At 37.9% G+C, this 27,586-nt stretch overlaps 2 protein-coding genes across 7 annotated transcripts; both read left to right on the forward strand.

Moving 5' to 3' along the window:
• Window positions 1–1,890: 1,890 nt before the first annotated feature.
• On the forward strand, window positions 1,891–19,676 carry LOC113463247 (pre-mRNA-processing factor 39-like). Of its 5 annotated transcripts, XM_039131576.1 has the most exons (12): window positions 1,891–2,030; window positions 2,341–2,377; window positions 3,066–3,166; window positions 8,454–8,683; window positions 13,487–13,654; window positions 13,985–14,351; window positions 14,440–14,583; window positions 14,821–14,973; window positions 15,049–15,165; window positions 15,674–15,751; window positions 17,649–17,798; window positions 19,366–19,676. In XM_039131576.1, the coding sequence occupies exons 1-12, from the start codon at window positions 1,998–2,000 to the stop codon at window positions 19,549–19,551; spliced, it is 1,764 nt and encodes a 587-aa protein (XP_038987504.1). In that variant the 5' UTR covers window positions 1,891–1,997; the 3' UTR covers window positions 19,552–19,676. The 5 variants fall into 5 exon arrangements, with proteins under 5 accessions (XP_038987504.1, XP_038987506.1, XP_038987503.1 ...); XM_039131578.1 differs by lacking the exon at window positions 2,341–2,377 and having other exon boundaries at window positions 3,066–3,215; XM_039131575.1 differs by lacking the exon at window positions 2,341–2,377.
• Window positions 19,576–27,373, forward strand: LOC103704526 (putative uncharacterized protein DDB_G0271606). 2 transcript variants are annotated; one of them, XR_005513885.1, is made up of 5 exons: window positions 19,576–21,595; window positions 22,196–22,264; window positions 22,997–23,108; window positions 26,518–26,814; window positions 26,980–27,373. XR_005513885.1 is itself a non-coding variant. In XM_039131574.1 (4 exons), the coding sequence occupies exons 1-3, from the start codon at window positions 19,580–19,582 to the stop codon at window positions 23,078–23,080; spliced, it is 2,169 nt and encodes a 722-aa protein (XP_038987502.1). In that variant the 5' UTR covers window positions 19,576–19,579; the 3' UTR covers window positions 23,081–23,108; window positions 26,980–27,373. The 2 variants fall into 2 exon arrangements, 1 of the variants encoding a protein (XP_038987502.1); XM_039131574.1 differs by lacking the exon at window positions 26,518–26,814.
• The last annotated feature ends 213 nt before the right edge of the window (window positions 27,374–27,586 follow it).

Raw genomic sequence — 27,586 nt, forward strand, 5'->3', positions numbered from 1 at the left:
ATTTAACTAGAGGGGTTGACAATTAAATGAACTTTAATTCTGGTTCCATTTTGATTTCTGAAATGACTCAACTGCCTCCGAGGCCCTGAGATTTCTTCTCGAGCCAATTACAATCAGGAGAATCTTATGAGAAAAGGCAAAATAGATGTTGCGAGCTTATGTGGTTGCCACGAGGGATGGTTATAATTTTGAAAAAATTTATTGGACTAGGATTATCTTGGGCTTTTGCCTTTTGATGATCAAACACAGGTGTTACGAGTTAATGAAGTGTTTAATGTTGTTTCTGCTTTTCATTCCATTTCTAATTGATACTGCTTTAAATGATATTGCATTTTCCCTTATCCAAAGCATGATACTAGCTAAGATGGTCGCAGGTTTCTTTTTTCCTTGACATTTCTGTGTTACCATAGCACAAAGCTCATCATTTGGCACCTAAATTAGATTTTGGCAGTTGGAACCTACTGCACCAAGGCTCAGTGTTTTTAGAAGCCTATAGGATGTCCACTTGAAGGCCAAACTAGCTGCTAACCTCCACAGCCCTTTATCTCTGCTACCATAACACAAATGATTGGTCCTATATTTGTGGTCATGAATCTTTCTTGGCGACCAAATAGACGTTTCAAAAAAAAAAAAAAAAAAATTCCAAAATTGCGACGAACTCAATTTTTAATTTATAACGGCGAGATTCTGTTATTTCCATACTGTGGTTTCTGACCATGCATAGATAAAATAAGGTTTGTTGGTTATGGATAGTTTCTTATGATTTGCATCTAGAAATGATGGTTGCAATACAGGTAAGAATTCAGTCTGTCAATAAATAGTAAGGTGATATTGAGTGGTATGATTCTTACATAGCAATCCTACTTAAATCAATTGATCCAACTTCATGTTACAGAATTATAATCTTAATACAAAATGTGCTAAGTCCATTTACTTCTATAGTTGCACTATTGTAGGACTGGGATATGGTTTCCTTTATCAGAACTTTGAGAGCAATGATACCGCGGTCTTCTAATGCAGTTGTGATATTTTTTTCCTGCTTGGCTTCTTTCCTCTTCCTTCTACAAGAGATGGCAACACTTGGCAGATACATTGCTCTTTGTTGGAGTGAATCCAGCCATGTTGAAGTGCTTATTTTCAGTTCTGTATTGGTCTTCCAGCCTCTCAACTTAAGTTGGTATTAATTCTTTGTGATGTGCACTGCATTGCAGATGAAGATCAGGATTTGGCAATTCTCCTTACTGGCTATCAACGCATGGTTGGCCTTCTGCGTGTGCACGATAAGGTGGCTTAGAAAAATACTCAGGCTAGGGCAAAGTTGTTTATATATATATATATATATATATATATTTTTTTTTGGTACATCGGCTACTCATACTAATTTTATGTGAGTATAGCCAGCATTATAAAGAAAAAATAGACTATCCAATGCTGAAGAAATATCCTACTTCCGAGTCCAAAAAAACCCATCCGTATTCTGGGTGGCGTAAGAGGCGATCCAGTCAACCGCCATTTTTATCTCTTGGTACACATGCACAGCCTGTAATATCCACTTTTTTTAGTTTATATAGAATTTTTATATGTACGGCTGGGAACGTGGTGATGCATGAGATGCTCTGATTTTGAGTTGGACTTTTATCATTAGATGACAAAATTGTTATGAAGGAGTTTGTGATCAGGCATTTTTCCAAGAAATAAACATCCACTAGGGCGGACTCAAAATTTTTAAAATTCTCGCATAACGAACGCCTGGCCCACCACCCGACTCGACATAAGCTCGGTTCAAGCTGGACCGGGTTCGTGTGCCGGTCTGTCCGACCCGCCATTCCCGGCCCCAGGCCGGGACTCAAAATATTAATCTTAGAACCAGGGCAGCTATTGGCCCTCGGTTCTCCACTGGCGATAACCCACGGAGCTCATCGGTGCGAAGCCCCGAGAAATGCGGGATACGATGGTGGAGGACAAGGCGATCCAGGAGAACGACGAAGTACCTGAGAATGGAGCTCCGGAGCCCCATGAATCGAACCCAGGTATGTTCCCATCTCTCTTGTCGATCTCGTTACTCGCAAGAATGGACGAAAAGAAGGATCTTGGGGCCATTACCTAAACCCTAATGGGAGAAATAAGCCCAGATGGGAGAGAAAATGGAGTATTTTTAGGGGTAGTAAGGAGTTGAACAGTGAGGGTACATTCTTGATTCTTGGTCTTGTTTGGAATGAATTTATATTGGAAGTTGAAGCAGCCCGGAAGAAATCGAGGCTGCAAAAATAATGTAGGGAACAGACGTTTTTGTTGTTGTTCTTGTTCCTGTTCTTGTCGTCATTATTATTTATTTTCCAGGGCTTGGAGGGTCGAATGAACCAAAAAGAAAAAAAAGGTGGGATGCATGCTATACGTGTTCTGTTCTTCAAGTATTTTCTTGTTCTTCTTGTTCTGTCTTTTTTGGAGAGGGACGAGGAGACCCACCGTCTTCTTCTTCTTCTTCTTTTGGCAAGAAATGGTGGGAGACCCACCTCCAATATAATTATCCAGGCCCAAGTGCTTGGGGATGCACCACCCAAGAATCGAACCTCTGGGTGCTAGGCATAGAAGTGTGACCATCGAGGCAAACCCCAATTCACTATTCTTCAGTTATTCTTGTGAACTAGTTTTCTGTGTTTGTTCACAAGTAAAATTAAAAAAAAAAACATTTTGACCCGGATTAGGTTACCATTATATATATTTTTTTCAACTCCATCCTGAGGTTTTCCATTGGTTATCAATTCGATGCATCCGTTCTGTTGATGGAGAAGGAAGCAATTTTGGGAAGTTGGAACCAAAGGCTGCATCTCTGAATGCAAAGTTCTGCGTCCCTGAATGTAAAGTTCATTATCTTTAGCAACTCTGAATAATCTTGGCATTGAAATTAACATAAAGACAGACTACATATGTAAATCTGCAAATGATCCAGGCACTTTTCACTCATTTGAAAAGTTTGTGACTGGATATAGGTATTTTGCATTTCATATAAGTTTTTTTCGTGTAATAATCTAATTCTTTCCTTTTCTTTTTCTATATTTTCGTAGTTGATTCTGTTAAGGAAAAGGTTCAAACGTTGCTTGAAAACACCCCAACTGACTTTGGAGCCTGGGCATTACTTCTATCAGAAATCGAGAAAACTTCACCTGTATGTGGCAACTTTTCTGCTATATCTGCGTCTCTAAGATTTTCACATGGTAAATGCTGTTAATTTTTATTCTTTTGAAAAAAACTAGATGATTTGAAATATTTTCCTTGATCTCATATTCTCATGGAAAAATCAGGAACATGGCACTCCTTTTTAAACTCAACATGATTTGATCTTGGCTTGAACATGTCTTGGGTTTCACAATTGCCGAACCACATTCTTTCGTTTAATGCCACTCAACTCCAGGAGAAAATCAAAATTATCTATGATTTTTTTAATTGTTAATTTATCAAATTTTACATGTTTTCGTGCAATATTTCTGAAGACATGATACAATGCCCCACAAGAATAATATCTATTTAATCTTGAGTGTAATCAATACATTGGTAGTTAAATGCTCTTTCCCTATAGATACCTGTAGCTCTGCTAGATGGCTTGGCTTGGTCCTCCACCCTAATTGGCTCTACCTGCCTGATTAGACCTAGCATCATGGTGGTCTCTTTTTAGCATCTTTCTATTAAATCTTTGGGAGGATGTCTCAAACATGGTGTCCTGCGATGATGATTGGCTCCCTCAATCTTAGTAGTTGCTTGAATGGCTTGGCTTGGTCCACCATCCTAAATGGCTCTACCCGCCTGATTAGACCTAGTATCATGGTGGTCTCTTTCTAGCATCTCTCTATCAAATCTCTAGGAGGATGTCTCAAACATAGAGTCCTACGATGATAATTGGCTCCCTCGATCTCAGTAATTGCTCGAATGGATGTGAGTGTTGCATGTTTTGTTCTGCTTATTGTTCTGCATCTACCCCAGCCTCACTTGCTATAAAACTAGGCAATCAAGGAAATGATTCTAGCTCTTCAAGCTCAGGCTACTATTGCAAATCTCAAGCTAATGAATCAATGTTCACCTTCTTGGTACCAGATCCTGCACTAGTACCACAACAGTGTAGTGTTGGTACCCTCTGTACAAGGGTTGGTTTGGCATACTCGATATGCATAGGTATGGTATGATATGCCCAATATGGGGTGATATGCACTAGTATGGTGAACCATGCAATCAATCATTGGATTCTCCTCATCATATACGAAATCATTGTGAAGTGGATCATCGTAGCTCAGCCCCACTTTATCATTAATACACTTCAATCTGAGCCTTAGATCACAATGGACACAGATAGGGTCATTCAAGTGCTTCTGTGTGAGGTGGTTCCTTTGTTTGTTGTGGATAGGGATGGCAAATTATGATCCAACCCGTATTTGACCTACAATAAGCAGGTTTAGGTTTGGGTTAAATAGGTTGGGGTCATAAATCGGTTGACTCGTCTTGACTTATTCATTCAATGGGCCAGGTTCGGGTTTGAGGATCATAATCTGTTTAGCCTATTTAACCAGTTTAATTTAATCAAGTTAGGTCAGGTTAACTGGTGCCCATGCCCTAACTTATTAGGCCGCTAAATAAAATTTGCTTCGCTTTTGGAGACTTCCTTCTCTTTCGAATGCTTGTTTAGGGTTTTGCTTCTTTAGGCCCCTTTGCCTCTGCCTTCATATGTCCATCCCTTTCGACCTTCCCAGCTTTAGCTTCTAGCACATGTGCCTTGCCATTGACATCACCACCTTCCACTTGACTATCGGCCTCGCTGCCCTTAACCTTGCCGCCATTGACCTTGCTCCCGAATCACTTCGTCGCTGAGCCTGATCTCTCTATCTCCACCATTGTTGGTCTTGGCCTTACCCTCTCTGCCGTCACACCGCCTGGATCACTAAGATCCAAGGTTCGCCGCTCTCAACCTCATCGCTGTTGGCCTTGGAGGTGCCCTCTCAATCGATATACCTCTCTCTCCCCCCCTCTCCCTCCCTCCCCCCTTCTCTTCCCACTTTGTCCTCTCCCTATCCCACCACCAAACCCTCCTCCGACGCCACCACCAATGGTCCATCCCCCCAAGCCCTAAGTTCTAAGCCAGGCCTGATCTATCAAAGCTAGGGTTTCTTTGCTATATTTAGTTGATTTTTGATGTTCTATAAGTTATTTCTTCAAATTTATTGATTTGATTGATTCATCTGAATTTGATGCTGTGCTGAGGTTTCATCAATCTGCAAAATTTTGGTTTGAGATCTAAGGTTCACAAAGAACAACCATTCTTTTAGGTATTCTAGTGAATCTCAGATCATCTCCTTATCTATTTGTGTTCTTTTTTCTTGAACCAATTTTTGTATGGTTTGTATGTAATCCATTGAGTCTCAATCGATTTTGTTTTCTATCGAGTATCCGTTTATTCGGAGATTTTATTTCATCTGGTTCTTGATGAAAGATTTTTAGGTTGACTTTTGATTCGTGTCCATTTATAGTTGGTTTCAATCCTGCAAATAGAAAGAGATTAAATTGTTGACACTAAATAGGTTAAGCCTGTTATACAACTAAATAGGTTAAACCTGTTATACAACTAAATAGGTAGACATGATCTGTTTATTAAACAAGTTAAGCAGGTTGTTCATTAAACAAGTTAAATACATTGGGTCAGGTTACCTGCTTAGTAAACATGTTTAGGTTTCAGATCCTGACTTGTTTAATAAATAGGTTAGGTCTAGGTCTGGAATTTTTTGACCTAACTTGTAGATGACCCGACCCAACACAATTGCCACCCCTACCTATGAATCAGGCGAAGGTAGACTAGTTGCGCTCACAGCCACTGGTGCAGATCGAAAATATATATTTTTAATTTAAAAATTATACACGTAAAGAAAAACTACAATTTTTTTGAATCTGCTTATATCATTCTTAGATCTACAATATATAATAAAATCATGTCGAAATACAATAATTTGGCATGATCTCTACTCATTTTTTCTATTTTGGCCTATTTTCGATCTCAAATGGTGGAGTTTCGGATGAAATCTAGATTGAAATTGCCTTCTCCGGGCATTTTTTGATGAAAACCAAAAAAATTAGTTGGGAGGGCTAAGAAGGCACGGGAATCCTTCTTTGCACGTATCCCTTATTATTGGCCGGGATGGGTAGCGAATCGTCCGAACTACCCTGAACTGAGCAGAACTGGGTGGTTCTGCTTTGTTCGGGTTGGTTCAGGCTGGTTCGGAGCTTGTTCCGATCCGAAAGGCAATATCATCATGATTCTGCATCGGTTCAGGCATGTTCGGAGCTTATTCCAACCCGAAGGGCAATATCATCCTAGTTCCGCACCATGACGGTTCAGTATGCCCTTAATTGGGTGGCTCGGGGTGGTACAACAATCGCTAGTTTAAATCCTTTGTTCTTTTTCATTCCTTATTTGGGAAGAAATCATCTTAGGCATTTTTTTTCACTAGAATATTTTTCATTTTGCTTGGATATGAATTAGTCTTTTAATTGTTTCTTTATTTACTTAAACATAGTTTATTTGGTTATTTGCCTTTTTGGGTGGGAGCTAATATGATTTGGCCTTGCCGCTTTTATTTAGTTTCACTTTGGAGGTTTATTTATCAGCATTTAGCCTATGCGATCATTTAACTTTGTGCTTTATTTTTACATTGTTAAAGCTTCAGATCTTCTAATCGGATTTTGTTATGGATTTTGGTTTTGATTTGGCTTTTACTTCTCAAATTTTATGTTTTTTGTTTTTGTAGATGATAAAAGGTTCTTTGTTTAATTGGTTATTGAATTAAATATGTTTAGACTCTGACATGAGTTTTTTTTTGTCTACTTTGGCTTCACATATTCATAAGTTATTATGCTTGGTTTACTTGGATCTTTGGTCGACCATTTAAGTTTTGACTTTAAGGCTTCAAGTTAATCTTGAAAAATTATTTATAAGTAAATATAACCTTAAGATTGGGGGTAAGAAATTATTAGTTTTAGCAAATTACTCTTAGAAATTATTTGCATGTTGTTAAGCTCCAAGCTTTCATTAGAGATTTATTAATCATTTTAATGAGATGTCAATTTATGCTTAAAACTTAGCCATCATTATTTTAGTTTGACTTATATAATTGTTCTTTTCCACTGTATATTATATTTAAATCCTCCCTTCCACTTCTAATTAATTATTAAGCACTTAAATTTATTTTGTTTTGATTATACTTTTTTGTGTTACTTTTTATTGTTAAAACATATAAGCATATTTTTATTTGCATATGTGCTTCTCATATCAGGCTTTGATTTATAAAACATGGTTAAAGATATTTTATTAGTTTTCTCACAAAAAATAAGATAATTTGATATTTAAATAATAATTACGTTTGAAAACGTTAAATTCTATTGTTATGTTAAATATTCAATTACACATATAATGAACTCAAATAAGAGTCTTGTTATCTAATCATTTATTTAGTGTTATATTTATTAAAATGTAAATTACATTTATAGCACGATAGCAATTACTTATTTATAAAAATTCTGATAGATTCTAAATGAATTATAATTGAAGCTTTGTCCTAAACCATTCACCAGGATTGAGGTGCTGATAAAGTGACTAGTTTTTGCACGTTGATGCATATAGATACAATGAGTATGAGTAATGTCATGGTGATCCCAATGAAGGGATCTTCATGCTTGCAGCAAAGAGAAGATCTTGGTGAAGTCTCAACATTCTAATTAAAGATCTTTTTTTATTTTATAAAAATTTTTATTCATTCATTCGATTATTGCATTCCATTTCTTTTGTTCCTGTTCTTCTGTCTCAGAAGAAGGTATTTAGAAAAAAAAAAATAAAGGATTAATTCGTTCTTGATAGTCATTTCTTTAATCAGTGAATAGGAGCATACTCGAGATCGGAATCGTAGGGAGGTACTTCTTGATCATTTCTACCAACTTAAAGCCCTTATTATGATTCGTTTTATGCAGAAATATCTCTTTTTTTGATATCTGAAAAGAATACAACTTTGTCATTAAGTGCATGGGAAAGCACATTATGTAGCGAAATATCACTGGAAAATTTCCTTTGGTCGTATTATTTAATCTCCATTTAGAATAGTTCTTGGAGAGTATGACATCATTTGGGTTAAAATCTCTTGCATGTTCCTTCCCAACTTGAAGAGATCCTCAAGATAACAATATTCAAAAATGCATGCTGCGAACTGAAAAAATATGTGATCTTATCATTGGGTTTTACCTTGAGAATGGAATGTGATGTTTATTGTTTGGAAAGCCTTGATTCCAGCTGTGAAGTCAGTTCTCTACTTATTCTATCATTTCAATTCTACGCTGTCCTTTGTTTATGCCTATTTCATGCAACTTCATGGTCTATTGAAATGATATATGGGGCTGGATTGTCATTTATTGTGTGTGTACTGCAGGATGATATACAAAAGATTTGCTTGGTTTACGATGCATTCCTGTCAGAATTTCCTCTATGTTATGGTTACTGGAAGAAGTATGCAAGCCACAAGGCACGACTATGCACTTTATATGAAGTGGAGGAACTATATGAACGAGCGCTCCGAGTAGCAACCTATTCTGTTGATCTCTGGGTTAGTTACTGTAGCTTTGCTCTGCTATCGTATGAAGACCCTGTTGACATTCGAAGGTAAAATCCAAAAAGGAGTTCAATTTAGTATTTAAAAGTTGTGTAAAAATGATTTTTAATAGAAAATCATGGCATTGCTATTTCTTAGATTTCATAAAGGAACTTAACAAAAACTTGGTTGAATATTACTAGATAAGAAGTCCATGTTCTTTATATGATATCTCCACTTAGTTGAAAAAATTACATGGGGTAATACACTTGCTGGAGAGATGGATTAGTCAGCTGAATTTTTTCAAGATTTTTTTTTGCATATTACCTCGTCCACTATGCATTTTCGACATATAAAGATCCCCCTTTTCAGTATTTGCCTATCAAGCCAAAATCTGCATACTTGTTTGCAGATAAAACCTTCTGTTAGTGTCTGTTGTATCTGCATAATTTTTTGCAGATAAAACCTTCTGTGAACGTCTTGTTGTAGAATTCAAACTTGGCCATGGTTAAGCTAACCAAGGATTGTAAAATTACCTAAGTACCGCTGGGTTTAAGTTAGGGTTAAGGTCGAACCACTACTTTCCCCTTTTGTTTTTTTTCTTCTCCCATTCTCCCCACCCTTGCTTGCCACTCACACCAGCCTAGAACCCCACCTTCCCATTGTCTTTTCTTTCCTCCAAGAGCGGAACTTCCTCAGCCATGGCAGCGAGCCCCTGCCCGCTCCTTCTCACCATTCAGCCACCTAAGCCCATTCCTTTCCATCCCTATTCTACCTACCATCTTGTCTGTTTGAGCCCACCCCTTCCTTTCTAGTGTGCCACCCACCTAAAAGCATGTTGCCATGCCTCCCCTCCTCATCCCACCATCTGCCCCAACCATCCTCATCTCTCCCGTTGCCACCACCATCATGTATAATCCTCCCTATCTCGTCATCCAACTCACTGTCCTCTCCTCTCCCTCCCCTGCTGCCAGGGTCACACCATTGCAGCACCAATTCCCCTGTTTCTCTTCCAACTCGTGAACAACAACAATGCTGGCATAACAGAGATATTTAAACTATTATATGTTCGAGAAAAGAAAATCGACATAAAAAATGTCTCAAAAAGATGAAGGGCATGATTTATTATCTTGTGATCCATGCTTTTTTCCCAATGTAATCAAGACAAACCTGAGTTCCATCATAGACATCTAGGTTTTCCATTGCTTTGCTAGGAGGTGAGGGAGCATGGGGGTGAAGCTTGGATGAGCAAGAAGAGGAGAGGAACAAGGAAGTGGGAGGGGATGTGAGAGTGTCTAACTAGTACAACGAGGATAGTGGGAGAGTGAGTGAGAAAGAGTGCAATGGGTTTGGTGGTGGGAAGGGGAGAGAAATGAATGGAGCTATAGAGGTGACTCAACCCTCTACTTTGCTGCGTGGAGGTACTCCACCTCCCCATAGATAGCTGTGCATCTACCTTGGGCTGCCATGCAACTCCTAGCAGTAGAGCCTTACCATTGCCTTTGCTGAACTCCGACTGCAAGTCCCACAGCTCCTCAAACTACCCAGCCACCACAAGCGGTGCCACCCGGTGGACGAGATGGACTAAGGGAAGGGAAGGAGAGTAAGGCAATAGTGGAGTTGAAGATTCCTCGAATAGGTACCAGAGCCTGTTAGGCAACCGGCATGGTACGGTGTGGTTTCGTACCATGCTGTTCTAGGGTGTACCTCTTTTTTGTTTTGCTAATTTTGAATTAAAGTTGGCAAATGGTTCGCTGACTTCAATTCGAAATTGGCAAAAATAAATAGGGATCTCCTGTTTCAAAATGAAATAGGGGATTCCCTATTTTGGACTTCCAATGAGGGCTTTCGAGCCCTCTCTTCTCTCTCGGCCTCTCTTCCCCTCTCTCCTCCTCTATCTCTCTCCCCCCTTCTCTTTTCCTCTCCTCTCTCTCCCTTTGTAGGCGTAGTAAGGCTTCCGTTTTGTATCGAACGAATAAACTGTACCGGTAACCGACCGGTCCAGTATGGTACGTCCCGAACCGGCCGGTTCGATATGATTCAACATTCCATGGTGGAGTCCCATCTTAACAGAGGAACTAACGACAGGTCATTATTCTGATGGTGTCAGCATAACCCGAGGTTTTATGTGACATAACTCTACCAAAGTTGGCTTGGTACACAAATAGTGTTAGGGGGTGTAATATGTAATAAAAGCACAGGAGGGAGTGTGATTCATAAAAAAACCCTATTTTCAAACAGTGGATGACCAAGAGAGTGCAAATTCAAAAAAAATCTTTCTTGAAAACTGCTCATGTTTAACTCCTTTGGATGGAGACTAATATTGACTTTGTTATGATAATCATGTCAGAATAATGCATAGTCTTTCGTGGAATCATCGTCAGGGTGTTGTCCTGAATAATTGTTCAATGTATAATACAACATGCACTCAGTTACAGACATATATAAACACGGTTAATGCTCATTGGTTACTTCAAAATTTTTGTGTCTTGAACTTGAAGACACAACATGATATTCTGTGGCTCTCCTTGTTATCCGATGTTGCCAGACCATAATGACAGTTATTTTATGCAAGTGGCAGGGAAAATGTGCAAAAGGTGTCAGATTCTCAAGATAACTGAAAGGATTTATTGTTAACTAAGCTACAGGGAGCTCAACTGGCAATATATTTTTGAGACATTCTATAGAATTTGCTTACAGACCTGTCCAAACATGGTTAACTTGTTGGCTTCTTAAAATTTCTAATATTGTCATGATGACATTGTATGTAAGTGGCTAAACAAGTAAACGGTGTTTTCTCCAAAGGCCTTATTGTTTTTAAGTCATGATAAACAAGCTGAACTAACCATGTATTATTGAAACATTCATCCAGACATAGAATTCCATTGTCATTGGATTCTATGGCACTTGACAAACATTTGCATTGTCAAGAAAATAAAAACCAGCTCCTGCAAACCCCTTAATAATATTTGCTTCAGGTGTTAAAATTTGTTCCTTCCAATATATAGAGCAGAACTTAAATAGGGATAGGTCCGGTATGAAATTATTCAGGGGGATGGAGTTTTTCGGTCCTTTTTGAACAAATTAAACAGAGTTCCATATGGTTGAGCTTCAAACTTGTATAGACCTATGCCATCACCTAAAGGGTAGCCTAATGCGCAAGTCTATCGCCATTGCACGTTCCAGGGAAGGTTAGATGTACATAGTCGTACCCTCGCATGTAGAGAGATTATTTTTGTGTTTTGAACTCATGACTTCTAGGTCGCAATAGAGAAACCTTACCATGGTGCCAACGCTTACCCTCATCTATGCTATTACCTGATAGACAATATTGCAGCATATTTGCTGTGATACATGATAATACTATATAAAGTGCAATCCACGACCCTGTATATTATCAAATTTTTATCAATACAGTCCATACTAATATAACATGGTATGCACTAATATTTCATTAATTACCGAGGAGGTGTTTCTTTTATTATAAGAAATTTTGGTAATAGAAAGGTTAGGTTTCATGTTAGAAGTCTGCCTTTTGATTTATTTACTGTCCATATGGATGAGGGTCATAAAATTAAATTTTCCACATGATTGTTCATGTATTCGTGATTGATTGATGAGATAATTTTTGGAGTTGGAGAGTTATTGGATGTGTTTGTTTTGATAGAGTTGTCAGGCTATGAATAATTTTGCAAAGAATATTGACATATTCATCCTATTTCTTTATTGTTATTATTATTATATTTTTAATATATATTATTTGTTAGGTCATCATACTATAAGACACCAAATGACAAAATTAATGATCAGACTAAGAAGATTTTGCTTTATGAAGCATAGTTTCAAATCCCGATGGGACGTCCTACAGGACACCAGGATGGGGTACCATCCCAAGTGTTGGGATGGACCATCCCACCATCATCGCAGTGTCCTGGGCTGCCCCCTATCCCAAGTGTCATGACGGGGTGGGATGGCGATGCTTCCCATTCCATGGAAAAACTGGGATGGCCTTTTTATGAAATCTCTAACTTGGAACCAGTTCTTATGCAACAGAAAGAAATGGTGCTGTATTTTATATGTATGTATATTTTATATGTATATGTTTGTATGTATATATTTGTATATGGGTATATGTGTGTGTACATATATGATATATCTATGCATGTATGCATACATGGTTTATTCAGGTCATTTTTATATTAATCTGAATTTGCTTAGGTGCCTTTAGGTCTATGTCTGCAGTTGCTTTGTTTGTTATTACAAAGAGTTCTTAATATGAATTGGTTTAATTTTATATTTATTACTGGGATTTAACTCTAGGGCACACTTTGGAGGGTGATGACTTGATGATCCATGAATCCATTTTCGTGTTCTTTCACATATTTGGATCAGCTAGTCTGTTTTGGCATATTGATTCATACTATGCAGTTTTACAAGGTGTCATGTCATGTTCCACACCTTTTTGTAGGTTGTTTTGGATGATTATTATTTGGTTTATGTGATCTAATGTTTCAGATTGTATCATAGGTTAAGTTCCATGTAGAACCATGTAAAGGCAAAGTTTTTGCATTACAAAAGATAGTTTAAATTATCGAATGATGATTGTTCTTTCCAAAGCATTGCTACAACTCCATGGAAGTTTAGTAATCCTGCATTTAATACACTTCCATTCGAATAGAATACCTGTTTGGTTCTCCTACTTCAGGTTGCTGTTGAGTGGAGGTATATGGTTAGGAGACAGAATGCTTCCACCTTCATTTTTATATGACACTTTAGATATGTCCCTAAATCTGTAACCAATTTTTCTAATATCTGAGCTAAATTTGTTGATCCCTCTTCCTGCAGTAGTTTTAACTCTTAAACTATTTTAGCAGATTATATGAGAGAGGTTTATCTTTTGTCGGGAAGGATTACTTGTGCCATCTTCTGTGGGATAAATATATTGAATTCGAATATTCTCAGAAGCAATGGAGTCGCCTAGCTCATATTTATATCAACACTCTGAGATATCCAATAAAGAAGCTACATAGCTATTATGAGAGGTACATTATCAGGCTTTTTCTTTGAAATTTTGTATGAAAATATAACCTCCAAGCTGGAGAAAATAATTCACGATAGAATTACTCACAACACCCTAGTTACGAGTATTTTTGTTCGTCAGAAATTATCTTATTTTCATTGCTGAATTTTATCCTCTTTTATTTTTTTTTTAACTGGCTTGATCCATCATTTGGTCACTCACTTCTGATTTTGTACGCTCGGTGTAACCCAAAAATATGCTAGTAAGATTGATGAAATTGAACACACTTCCATTCCTTTTCTCCCCCTTTTGGAGCTCAGTCACAATGATACTCTTACCTCAAATCTTTCAGTTTTAAAAAGTTGGTTGCTACATGGGAGGAAGAGATTGAATGCCAGAAAGACACTGAAATGTCATCAGAAATTGTATCTAACTGTGGAACAGAAAATGTAAAAGATTGTGGATATGCCGAAATCTCGAATGCGATCAGGGATCTTTTGAATCAACAAGATGGCCTTCCTAGGCCTAATGCAGTAAAGAAATACTTAGACATTGGAGAACTATTTTATCAAAGATCAAATCAATTAGACAGAAAGATTAGTTACTTTGAGGCTCAAATACGGAGGCCTTATTTCCATGTGAAGCCACTTGATGACCGTCAGCTTCAAAATTGGCATCAGTATCTTGACTTTGTTGAGATGCAGGGAGATTTTGACTGGGTATGAATTGTTCTACATTAATGCTATTTGAGTGGCATTTTGCTTAGTTTCCTTGTTATCATCTGAAAAACTACCTTTTCAATGCCAGGCAGTGAAACTTTATGAGAGATGCTTAATTCCTTGTGCTAACTACTCCGAGTTCTGGATCCGTTATGTTGAATTTGTGGATGCTAAGGGTGGGCGAGAGATAGCACAATATGCTCTTGATCGAGCATTGACAGTTTTTCTGAAGGTATGAGTAAAAAAGCATGACCCTTGTTACCAACCTTAACGATTACCAGTTTTTCTTAAAGAGAGGAACTTTTATATAGGAACCTAGCTACCTTGTTAATTGGAGTACATAGGTAATATATCTAATCAAAATGATTGTACATTATTGGAATAAAGTGCACTAGCATCCTAGCTTTTTATACCAATCTTTTGCATTTTGATTACTGGTTTTATTGTTTGAATGCTCTTATGCAAGCAGCGAGTTCCAGCTTTCCATTTATACTGTACAATGTTCAAAGAGCAAATTGGCGATGTTTGTGGGGCTCGTGCTCTGTTTCATCGAAGTATTATGGATTCAGACCCTGAGTTCATCGAGAACGTTAACAGAGAAGCAAACATGGAAAAACGAATGGTACATACTCATATATTTTTATTTGTACTAGTAAATAGGCTGTGAAAATCAAACATTTTTTGCTCTCTTTTGCAGGGAAACATTGATGCGGCTTGCATGATATATGAGAAAGCAATTGAAATGGCTAAAGAGAAGCATATCTTGCAAATTCTTCCAGTTCTGTACACCAATTTTGCTCAGTTCACAATGTTGGTAGGCCTCTGAAACTTATTTTTCTACCTAAATGCTTGACTTATCAATTTTAGCTATTCACATTTTCATGTGGTTTCTCCCTTCTTTTTACTCCAATTGCCTCATTAGTACAGGAGACATCCTAAACTTTAGCTATCCTTCATTTCTCACTACAACTGTTTTACATTTTAGTGCATTGCTTATGGGTGATGGCGTAGCCAACCCATGCATAGTTCTCATCAACTGGGTTAGATTGTGGTATGTTCTCTAGTATAGGTAATGCCGTTATATTCAATATCAAATTTAGTTTCATTTGATAGTTTGACATGTTGTTTATGACTGACTATCAACCTAACTTCAACCTTCCACCTTTCATCCAAGCTTGTGATTGGCATCGGTGGTGTTTTAGCTGTCAAAAGCAAAATCAATAAACTATTTCAATAGCTATATTCTCATTGCTGGGATAGGTTTCTCTATTATGTATCGTTTCAGCAATTATTGATTTTAATACTGTCCTATCTTTTAACAGGCACGTGGTAGCATAGATGCTGCTAGAGAAGTCTTTGTCAAGGGAATCCAACAAATGCCGAACAAATCAATTATAGAGGTTTATAAGTTATAACATCCTGCTTCGTCAGTCCAATTACAGTTGCTTCACCATTGAGTTTATGTATGGTGGTTTGATTATATCATGCATCCTGTTATGCATAATTATCCATAAACTAACTTATTAGTTACCACTAATAGCTTAGGTGATTCGGAAGTATAATTAGCATTGAGTGTGACATTTTCAAAATAACTTTTTTCCTACTTAGTTTATGATTCAAAATATCATCTGTTTCTCGATAGTGTTCATTTATGATATTTTTTAGATGTGCATTATTTACTTGGCATGTTAGGTTGTCTAATCCTTCTGTGAGAAGTGTAGACTAATGATATAGATTGAGACTCATTTTCTACTCCATTGTGATACCTAATTATTGAAGACATGTAGACTTCTTCTACATTCATGTATATGCAATTGTAACATTTGAAACCATTGCATTTTATTTGGTAAAACTTTCACTTACATATGGAATCTAGGTTGTTTAGACATTATGTTCTCAAGTCACGACCTTTCATTCTCCGATTAATTTTGCAACCAGTTCTATGATTTATCCTAGTTTGCTTGGGTTTATCTTTGTTGACATCCTTAGTGATGCACAGCTTAAGTATCTGCTACTGTAGGCTTAAATCTGTTCCTTGTGTCTGTAGTGATGAGAATACTTGTTGTAAAAGACTAGCAAGTATTGGAAGCTCATTACTTCTAAATTAGTTCTCTATGTTCTTATTGCTCCCTCCATTATTTATCCAATTCTATAAATTTATTGACAGTGATCAGGTGTTTTTTTTTTCTCACTAGGAATCAAGTTTCTTCTTCAATCCTACTCTCGTTAGTAATTTCTTAGTAATATCTGTTATACTGTTAAAAACATGTGATTCTGTTGGCATCATCACCCCCTTCATATTCAACCAAGGCTTTTCCTTATCAAAACAGGGTCAGCTATGTAGCCAAATTTTCTGCCATGAAGGCTCAACACGAGGATTCAGCAGCAAGACAAGCTGTAGACATGTTTACTTTAATATGAGCAAAAATACCATGTTATATGTTAACCAAAGGTAACAAGAGGCCTTAACATAACCATTTGACTTTGGTTTATTAAATTCTTCTTTGTCATTTTTCTTTTCTTTATTTATATTGTCCCTCCCTTTCCTTCAAAATTCCTTACATCTGAAATTCAAAATGTGGTAGGTTATCTCCCTACCCCTTTCTTGAACTACAAACATAAACCTATCCTATTTGTAGAACATCCCTAGATTGTTGTTTTATGCAAAATATCAAGTTTAAATTTCAACACTTCAACTCTGACTGGCTCGAAGCCACCTTATGTGTTTTGTCTCTATTCCTTGTCAAAAATATGAGCTTGCTTTCTATCTAAACTAGTTTCAAAGAGCTAATGAGGAAATGGAAATAGTGTTTTCTGCTCTTTTTGTGGTGTTTTATATATTTTCTCATTAAAATTTCAAGTATGGCTAATTTCCAGACATGTTTTATCATGCTTATAAAGGTACTTGCAGAGATGCTCGACATATTACTAAAGTTCAATTTCGAAGTGGTATCATTCTTGTACTCTTTTTTCCTGTCGGCATTGTGTATAACTTAATGTGAAAGTAGTGCTAACAGAAAAGACAGAAGATTTGCTATCCTTATTCACCATACAGAAAGTTGCATAATTTTTCTGATAGTGATAGATTAGAATAAGAAGATACTGGAAATATTGAGAATACACTATAAGCATAACATTAGATAATGCATTCTATACTATTTTTTTTCCTATAGATGTGAAATCCTTAATCTTTGCTGTTGCTCAGAACTTAGGAAGTTAAATGTTGCATTAGATTCTCTGTTTCCTAATCCATGGGACACGTTTTTGCTGCCTTTTTTCTGATTGCTACTTTTGCAGGGGTTGATACGCTTTATAACCATTCATGGACGGGCAGAACAGATACCAAAATTAGACACAATTGTGGCAAATGCTATAGTTCCTGAGTCAGATGTATCTAAAGCCTTCAGCTCTCAAGATTGTGAAGACATCTCAAAGTTATTCTTAGAGGTGTGCTTCCATTTCTTAGCTCATTCTGTTTCATTTTTGTTGACAGTATTTGCTAAAAAAAGACTGCTAAAAGTAAGTTACACTGTTATTCGTTTACATACTTTTCCTATTCTTTTTCCCAAAGTCAACCGGTGTGTTTGTTTCAATTTGATTGAAAGCTTGGTGCAACATGAAGACACCAAAAGAAGAAACAAATTGACAGCCAGATCCAGCCATCGAAGTCTTTTGATGGTATCAAATCCTCTATTTGAATGCTGACAGCAGCTTTGTGTCAGCATTCTTTAGTCTCCTAGTCTGAATCAAAATCGATCCCAAGTTATAATGTGTTCATACTCATTATCCTGGAGCTTCTGTACAGGAAGTGGGAGGATATAATAGATAGTTTCTTGTTGATTTAAGTGCAATCACTGCATGCATTTGATGCTTCAAGGTAGGTTTGTAGGACAACAATCAGGTTGGTATATGAATTCAAATATTTTGTAATAAATAGAATCTTTATAAATAAAATGAGAATTGCACAGATGGAAAATGCTGGGTTTTTTATTGGCAAAACTTGGAGTTTAAGAAAGGAATTAGTATGATGAAGTGTACCAGTTGCACTGATAGAGTAAAATGTTATGTAAAACCAAATGAATGATGTCGGACTTGGAACAAAAATCAAAGGTTTCGACGGGATGATATGAGCCATTACAGAGAAAACTAAAGGAATGTAAATGAACTTTGTGTATAGAGGATTTTGTTAGCAAAAGATAAGAGGCATCAAAGTCCCTCCAAGATACTAATAGTGATAAAACTAGCTCCGTGTAGTTGGGGAAAACGGTCTGTTATCCAACTTCAAAGAGGTCATATTGGATACTTTATTGGGCTATTGAGATATGTTAAGACACTCTCATCTGCTTGTGGGCGCCTCCAATCTGTTTTGACTAAGCATCTACTATTGCTAGACCTAATTAGCTGCTGATGGGCTTGGGTCAGGCTAGTCAGAATAGGCCATGAATTGGGCTTGCACCCTAAATTTTAGGCCCGTATTTGTTTTGGGCTGATTTTGGGCAGCCCCATGCCTAGAAATTAACTTCTGCAAGTAGATTATTATAATTTTTCAATATGCTGAACGAAGGTTGTTCTTATATAAGCCATCTTAATTTGTGTTGTACCTATTTCTTTTTTCTTTTGCATTATAGCATGAATGTAATTTTTCTTAATAAAAAATGCTATCGACGAGAAAACTTACAGTATTCATCAGCAAAATTTAGATTATATTGTTTTGTTTTTTATTTTTGTATTTGTGTGGAAGTTTTCCTATGTCGAGATTTTGGGGGTAAAGTGTCAAACACTTAGTACTCCTGGACACTTTGCAGCCTTGCCAAGTGTCTACATAATAGTGCTAATCATATCCTTGTCCAAATGTAAGTTTCATTGCTGCTTGATGCTAATGGTCAAAGTTGGTAACTGAATGCACACACAATAAATTTGTTTTAGATTTTGGGCTTGATCTGCTTATCTTCTAGTGATTTGTTCACATTATGTGAGTAGAATCTTGCTGCTTATAATAATTTTCTACTGGCAGTTTGTGGACCTCCATGGAACCATTCATGACATCAGAATGGCATGGAGTCGTCACAGGAAATTATTTCCACATATAATGAGACCTTCATTTAACTACACTGTCCCTGAGAAAAATACCTTGGACAAGAGCAAGGAAGGAAGAAACCAAATGTTGGTTTTCTCCATCTCATCATGTTTGTGGAGATAACCGCCGCGGTGGCTCTGATATGCATTTAATGGATGGCCCACAGCTGAAGGACAGTGCTGGTTTTCTGTGTGAAGGGGTAAGAATTAACAAATTGCAACCAGAAGAAGACAAAAACTGTACAAGGGAAAGAGAGGAGCAGGTGGAACTTGCTGAAGTCAAAAAACAGTCTATACCAGAAGGAACTGAACTGCATGTGGAGGTTAATGGGTTAGTTCATGAATGTCCTAATGTGGCTGAAAACCCAGGTGTCTTGTCAGAACCCTCTGATATTGAGAACCACATTAAAGTACTCCCTGACCACGAATCAAGTGACAATTTAAGACCACCTGCACTTGATAATCTCTCAATAAATTCTCCAGACACTGATACTCAGCAGTCCAACCCAATCACTTCAAATGAGCATTGTATTAATCAGGAATTAACCTCTGCATTGGGTGGAAATGGAGAACAGAATGAGCACATTCATCAGGAATCAACCGTTGTATCAAATGGAAACAAAGAACAGGGTGGGGGAAATGCAGATGAGGTCTCAGCAATTCATGAACCCGATATGCAAGACATGAAATCAAACACACCCTCTCGGGCATGTCTTCAAAATGATGACAGTTCTTTGCATCCAGCTAGTGACTTGGATCCTTCAGAATCAGAAACAAACTCACAGCTCCAAATGCAAGCCCAGTCACAAACTAATTCACATCGAGATTCACCTGCTGGTGGTGCATTTCCTCAAAATTCCGGCAGTGCAGGAAAGTGGTTTCAGATGCATTATGGCATGCATGCCTCTGAAGATTCCAGTACCAGTTCCCGTGGTTATGTTCAAGCTTCACAGTCTCAACAGTGGCAGGTTCATGCACAGTTGCAATCCCCTCCTGCCTCAAACTCACAAATGCTCATAACTCATGGTTATCCATTTCAGCCTCAGGCTTCAAGTAATGCACGGGATCAGCAAGCTAACCAAACCCAAGGTCAATATCACATGGCTGCTGCTCAAGCTTACCCAACTGGAAACCTTTCCTGGCCTGGACAAAATATTCAGCAGCAGGGTTTTGTATATATACAGCCGCAATTAAGCACCCATACTACTTCTCAACCTCAATCTGAAGTTTATCAGCAATCTGTCCAGGCTAACGAACAGTACAGGTATTCTCAAAGTTACCAAGGATTTGCGCCTCATATCTGGCAGTACTATCAGCAACATCTGTATTATCTGCAGCAGCAGCAGCAGCAAATTCAGAACCATCTGCAGCAGCAGCAGCAGAATGAACAACCGCAGCAACTGCGGCAAAAGCACTATCAGCAGCAGCAGCAGCAGCAGGAGCAGCATCCAGAGAATCAACAATTGTTGCTTCAAGCACAGCAGCAGTCAAATAACCAACAGGAGTCACAGCAGCACCTCTCACCAGAGCAAAATCAAAACCTAGAACTCCAGCAGCAACAGCAAGCATCCCAATTTCAGCAACAGAACCTGCAGATGCACTCCACACAACAACAGCAGCAGCAGCTTCTATACATTCAACAACAGCAACACCTGTATTTCCAGCAGCTATACCACCAGCAGCAGCTGCTCCAGCAACAATTACTCCAACGGCAGCAGCAACAGCAATACCAACAACAGGCACAACAGTTAAATACACAGCTGCAGCAACAGCCACAGCAACCACTTCAGCAGCAGCAGCAGCAGCAGCAACAACAACAACAGCCCCAGCTACTTCAACAGCAACAACAACAACCCCAACTACTTCAACAGCAGCCGCAACAGCCAGACCTACTTCAGCAGCAGCAGCCACACCTACTTCAGCAGCAGCAGCAGCAGCAACACCTACTGCAGCAGAGGCAACAGCAACAGCCACACCTACTTCAGCAGCAGCAGCAACAGCCACACCTACTTCAGCAGCAGCAGCAACAAGAGTTACTCCAGCAGCAGCAGCAGCAGCAACTATTGCTGTTCCAGCAGCAGCAGCAGCAGCTTTACCAGCTCCAGCAGCAGCAGCAGCAAACCAGTGCTTCAGAACTTGAAGCTTTAAACGTCACTTACTACCTTCAGGTGATTCATTTCTTTTAAGACACAAATGTGGATCTATGCCATGAGATTTTGCTAGTTCTTTGAGAGAAGCTATGGTAGATTTCTGGTTTTTTGCTCAATGTGTCATTGTTGGTGACAATAGGTGGGTACTAATTGATAAACAACCTTTATATGTTGAAGTGTGACATCTTTTGACCTTTTGTGTGTGACTCCTACCAAATGCCCCTACAACTGATGTTTTTGACATTTGAAGCCAACAATGCTCGTCAGCTTTCTCAATTTCCTTCCATGGTTTTACAGGAAAATCCGGGCTAACCCAGATGATTGCATTTTTCGTTTAGATTATAACATCTATAATCTGTCCACTTATATATATACATGTGTATGTACTTATGTGTGTGTGTGTGATGGGTACTCCCTCCTGTTGGGTTATAATTCTAATTTTGCAAGCAACACTTTCCTGTTCTATGACATCATGGGTTATCCTGTTGGGTTACAATTCTAACTTTACAAGCAACACTTTCCTCCTGTTCTTTTAATTTGCGAGAAGTACATGATTACTATATTAAGATACTATCATGACTATGCTGTTTACTTTGTGCTGAACTTTGTGACTGGCAGACTGTTCCTATGCAATATGGAAACAATCAACAAAGGCAGGATCTTGGCCAGGAGGCTGAGACATCCCAGGTAGCATTCAGGACTTGTGATATGGTTTGCTTAATGATCTTGATGTTCTGTTGTTCACAATGACATGCTTCTGCTTGTTTTGAATTTGTATATGTTGGCATATCACGTCTCATCATGATTCCAAAGTAAGCTAATTGTGGGTTGTGGCAGATGCTAGTGCATAATCTTATAGTAAATTATTAATTGATAGAGATATTCCTCAAATTTTTAGAAGTGTCTACCATATTTTAAACAGAGACGGTTGCTGCTGTGATAAATTTGAACATTTGGGGGGTGAGCTTTCCTTTTTTTGGCTTTGCAGAAAATTCCTCTTTGAACATGAAAGCAGTGTGTCAAGTAGTAGAAGTGACTGATGTGGAAGATGAGAAACAGAGCGGATAAACTGAGAAAAGATACATGAAAGGGATAATAAATTTCTAGGAATTTATTTTTTTCTCAACAAATAATCATGTAGCACAATGGTTTCTGAAGATGTTCCCTGATGTATGTTTTAGGTTTTGATCTAACTTATTAAGGAAACCAATTTCCAAGGAATTGTTTTTCTCTGTGTTTTTCTGAATCTATGTTCCTACATTCTTCTAAGAATGTATAATTCTCATACATCTAACCCTCCAGGCAGTGTTCCTCATTTCAGCCATATTCTGGAGTCTAAATCCATCACTCTAAAGTCAAGACTTAAATATTGATAAATATTGTAATCATTTGACCTTCACAGGATATAATCTTTTGCAGGGTGAAGGGGCTAATCTGCAGACTGCCGAACAGTCTGGTTCTTCTTATCCCTCCACACCACAGAAGGGTTCCACAAAGCAGTAAATTGACCAGCAAATGCACTAATCTACTGGTATGGAACTTGTTTCAATAAATTTTTTCAATGTTTTTGCTGTTTCATTTACTAGTAATGGGCCTGTATCATTAGTTCTAAGAAACTGGCAAAGAAGAAGTCATATGTCACAGATGCATATGTAGAGATAAACTTTTACACTCTTATTGAGCAGATTCCTAAGCATTTACCAAATATGGGATCAATGGTTTATACCTTCCATACATATGGCCTGGTCAAAGAATCCCCTCTTTTATTACATGTGGATCAAGTTTAGTTGTGCCTAGATGCCATTTTATCAAGCCTGTAAGGGTCCTACGATAAGTTCCACTGCTGCTTAGACTCATAAGCGGTATGGGCATCCCACCTTGAAGATAGGAAGAAAAGCTTGTTGAATAAGAGCTGTCTTTGCATTTTATGGCTGCAAGGACTTGGCTACATCATCAGCCTTTATTGCACCATGCAGAGGCTTTCTGAAACCTGAGCTGCGATAATGGAAAGTGAAGTAACCTGAGCTATAAGCATGGAAAGCCATGTAAAAGAGATCATCCCATACAGCGTGCTAACTACGATCTATATGCTTGCCCTCTTCGCTGGAAAGCTGCATAGAAAAGATCATCCCATGCAGCACACTAACTACAATCTTTATGCTTGCCCTCTTCACGTATACGAGTAAAATTTTTAGCTAGTCAAGACTTGCACCAGTTTTGAAATTCCTGTCTAGTGTCTGACCCACTTCAGGTTGCTAAGGGGTCCCGTTGTTTATCTGCAGTACCTGCTGCAAATCAAATTTTAGTGAAACTTTTTCATCATTCATCTACTAACTTCCTTTAGCAAAAATCTAATACTTCAAGATCAACATGACTGCATCATCTGCACTGAATCTATTGGATCCCTTCCATATAATGGCCCATCATGATTCCTAGTAAAGAAAATCGTCCAAGCATTGCCTTAGTGTTATTAGATGCTTGGATAAGCAATTATCTTAAAAATGAAGTTTCTTTTGGTTGCCCCTTGAAACCATTTGGATTCGCTTTCTACCTCTGACTGTTGCTCTTTGACTTCCTACTAATTAGTCAGCTCACACTCTACAGATTACTTCCTCTTCCTGACCTCCCTGCTGCCTAACACTGTCTCATTTCTCTCTATGCATGCTGTATAGCAAAATCAGTCCACATTTATGTAAATTAGCATTTAGCAATTAAAGGGACTGAAATTTCTTTCTTGGAGCCTAATCTGTAAGCCTTCACACCATCTGAATCCCTACAGTTTTTCAGTCCTGGAATATATTGGTATTGATATTATTATTTCAGAATTTAGAAAATCAAATCTACTGCAAGTAGGAATTAGTTGGTAGCAAATCGCATCTGTGCCTTGTTTTGTTTCTAGTTGATTACACTGTTAAATAAAATATGGCCCAGATGCACAAGATGGGTGTAACAAAAGGGATACGCTTTCGTGGATATTCAGGTATGAAAAGAATAGCATTAGAAATGGATAAAACCTTGGATTTGTACTTGATCAAGGAACGATAGTGGAGAACTGCCTCAAATGTTATATGTAACTCCAAACTGATATGAGAAGGCTTGGATGGTAAATGACTTGGGTTTGTGTCTTGAGGGGCATAAAAAGAAGACCTAAGATATAATGGATGGAGGTTGTAAAAAAGATAGGGACAGGAAAGGGAAAAAAAAAATAACCATGAATGCAGCTTTTAATAGGAACAATGACACGGATCTGCAATGCTGACCCCAAGGCGAGCTCATCATTGTCATATTGTTAAGAAGTTTCAGAGGTCATGGTTAAAGATTGAACTGAAAAAGAAACTACCTTTAGCGTCTTTTATATCCCCAACTAAGTACCATTCATCTTGCAGAATACCATCTGTTTTTTAAAAAAGCTGTATGGATGAGAAAATATCAATTGTCCACTTGATATATCAGGGTTATAAAAGTTTGACTATGATCTCAACCTAAGTAATATGGGTACTGTGGGATGCCATACTTCTCTGGGAAATGCATGAGATATTTACTTAAACTAGTAGGTCCTTGAGCAGATCCCATGATAGCCCCAATAGATCCCATGATAGCCCCAAGATGTTGGTCTTTAATTTGAAAAGTAAATGCTTAAGCATGAGAAGCTTCTAGCATGGTGGGCCCCTAAAACTCACTAGGATAAGCAGCAGAAGCTATTCTTTCACCAGAACCCACACCTACGATAAATGTTCTTTTATATAGTTATTTAGATGACAAGTGTTTTTTGTTGTTATTTGATGGATGATGTAAATGAGAAAACAGAGAATCCAATATTCTTTTCAACGTGAATATATAATACATAAAATTTTAGTATTTTCTCAATTATTTTATGGATTTTAGGATATAGATGAGTATATGAAGCATACTAAATGAAAAAACAACAGTGCTTCTTGACTTAGTAGAATACAAGCAAAGGGCTTGTTGGTTGCACTTGAGGGAGAAAAAAAAAATGAATACTTTGAATGGGAGGGGCGTGGGGTATTGAAATTGGAGGTCTTAGGTTTGTAAAGTCCTAGAATCTTTGTTCTTTATCTTCTAGTTTGTTTTTTTAATCTTTAAATTTAAGTAATGGTCTTCTAGTTCTTGGTAGCATGGAATGGTGTCTAAGATGAGAGCTTCATAGAGATCTAACTAAATTGGCATTCTATCAAACAGTTCGTGTATTGTTATGCAGTAAATCCTTGTATATGGTCATTTTGGAAAATATTTGTCTGCACATTGTAGTACGCATGGAAAAGTCTTGATGTTTATCGTTTTGTATTTTTGCTCTGTACATTATAGCTTGTGGTGCTGATCTGTGGGACGAAAATGCTTGTTATTTCCATTATTATTCATGAACATCAAAATTTACAGGAATGTTGTAATGTAACAAACATTCACCATGTCAGAAGAATATAATTTAATCATCCCTTTTGATCCTACGCTCTAAAATAGTCGTAGTTTATTTGACGTAGCTGAGGTGTTTGGAGAATCAAAAATAGCCATATAAATGAGAAATGGTGGTAGTTTCGATATCTCACCATCATTTCTATCTGTTCGTCCATTTTCTGTAGCTCTTGCAAAAGCAGTTGCGAACTCCTTTCAGAGTAGTTTTTCTGGATGATGATTCATAAGCAAACTGGTTTACTTGTCATAATAGAGGGAGTTTACATCCAAACATAATATGATGATATGTGAAGTTAGGCAGCCTTGTCGGGGATGGCACCGGCAATATGAGAGTCTTGTAGGGGTCCGGTACTGCGGCACGTTATACATTTCATTTGGTGTTATTGCTGGTGGTGCGAACTGTCCCCCTTAATAGAATGAGCACTCTGCCCATCTCTTTCTACAGTCACTTGCACAGCATTCTTTAAATCCACCACAGCTCGAAACTTAATTTGAGTATGGTCCAGCAGGTTGTTCCCTTAGAACTCAAAGGGAGGCAGGAGGCCGGCGAGATGGAGGCCTTTTGGAGGATTTTGTGTCAAGTCGTATACACTGGCAAGCCTTGGCCTGATTGGTCTAATGGGTCTGGTTTAGTTCATAAATTGAGGATGAAATGGAGGAAGACATCTTTTTCGACTATTTTCCTCTGTAATCAACTCGATCCGTTTGGGGTGAACGCACGTATGGTTCATTTATAGCTTAACCGAAGCAACAGAGTCTACAATCTTTGGGTTCATCAGTAACATAAGATTCCTTGTCAGGGACTGGTGCGTAACGATAATAATGGGTGATGGGGGTCATGATGCATTGTGTCCGCTTTTAAATTTTAAGTCATGTTTTATTTGGACGACTTGTAGAATTTGGTATACTATCTTCTATTCATCTGGAGATAATGTTCAGGTTATGAACCAACTATTCTTTTTTTGATATAGGGGAGGACGGAGCCACCCAACCCACTCGAAGCCGGAAGCTTGTTCTCGTGCATTCCGGGTCTATGCTCGTGGGACCAGGACTATTGCAACGGCAGATTTAAAATGAACTCGGATTGTCCTCCGAATCAATTCCCCGACGTGTCGTCTGGTAGGCTCGTACCATCCGAGCTAACAATCTGTAAGTGATTAACTAATTCTGTAGTAGAGAATCCTAATACACTTCCTTTTTATACGCCACCGATTATTTGTTTTTGTGATAACGTAATGTCACTTTCAGCATTCAATTTGATTTGATTGTACCCATACCAAGGGGGACAGAATGAATGCGTGGGATGGAAAATATAGCATCCAAACTGACACGTAGAAATGCATCCTCAGCCTATATCCTTCTTTCCATCATAATTGTTTGGATTGTGTGTTCAAACCTAGCTTCATTGCAGTTCGATTGCTCCTCTTTTTTCAATCCTTAGTCTATATGTAGATTTAATCATAAGCCGGGTGTTCTCAGATCTAAACTACATTTATTTTTAGTGGGACTTCAGATCAGCTCTATTTAAAATTTGATAGTAGCTATGCCCAAATCTGGTCCATAAATAAATCAGCTCTA

Source organism: Phoenix dactylifera, chromosome 11 (genome assembly GCF_009389715.1).
Source record: "Phoenix dactylifera cultivar Barhee BC4 chromosome 11, palm_55x_up_171113_PBpolish2nd_filt_p, whole genome shotgun sequence".
NCBI lineage: Eukaryota > Viridiplantae > Streptophyta > Magnoliopsida > Arecales > Arecaceae > Phoenix > Phoenix dactylifera.

What these genes read in the sequence shown, in the direction of transcription:
- LOC113463247 (XM_039131575.1), top strand. Translation starts at nt 1,940, where the DNA reads ATGCGGGATACGATGGTGGAGGACAAGGCGATCCAGGAGAACGACGAA. An exon ending in CTACATAGCTATTATGAGAG is followed by an intron (nt 13,655 to 13,984) that starts GTACATTATCAG and finishes CAAATCTTTCAG; the next exon opens with TTTTAAAAAGTTGGTTGCTA. An exon ending in CATTGACAGTTTTTCTGAAG is followed by an intron (nt 14,584 to 14,820) that starts GTATGAGTAAAA and finishes TTATGCAAGCAG; the next exon opens with CGAGTTCCAGCTTTCCATTT.
- LOC103704526 (XM_039131574.1), top strand. Translation starts at nt 19,580, where the DNA reads ATGGATGGCCCACAGCTGAAGGACAGTGCTGGTTTTCTGTGTGAAGGG. An exon ending in ACGTCACTTACTACCTTCAG is followed by an intron (nt 21,596 to 22,195) that starts GTGATTCATTTC and finishes TGTGACTGGCAG; the next exon opens with ACTGTTCCTATGCAATATGG. An exon ending in AGGAGGCTGAGACATCCCAG is followed by an intron (nt 22,265 to 22,996) that starts GTAGCATTCAGG and finishes AATCTTTTGCAG; the next exon opens with GGTGAAGGGGCTAATCTGCA.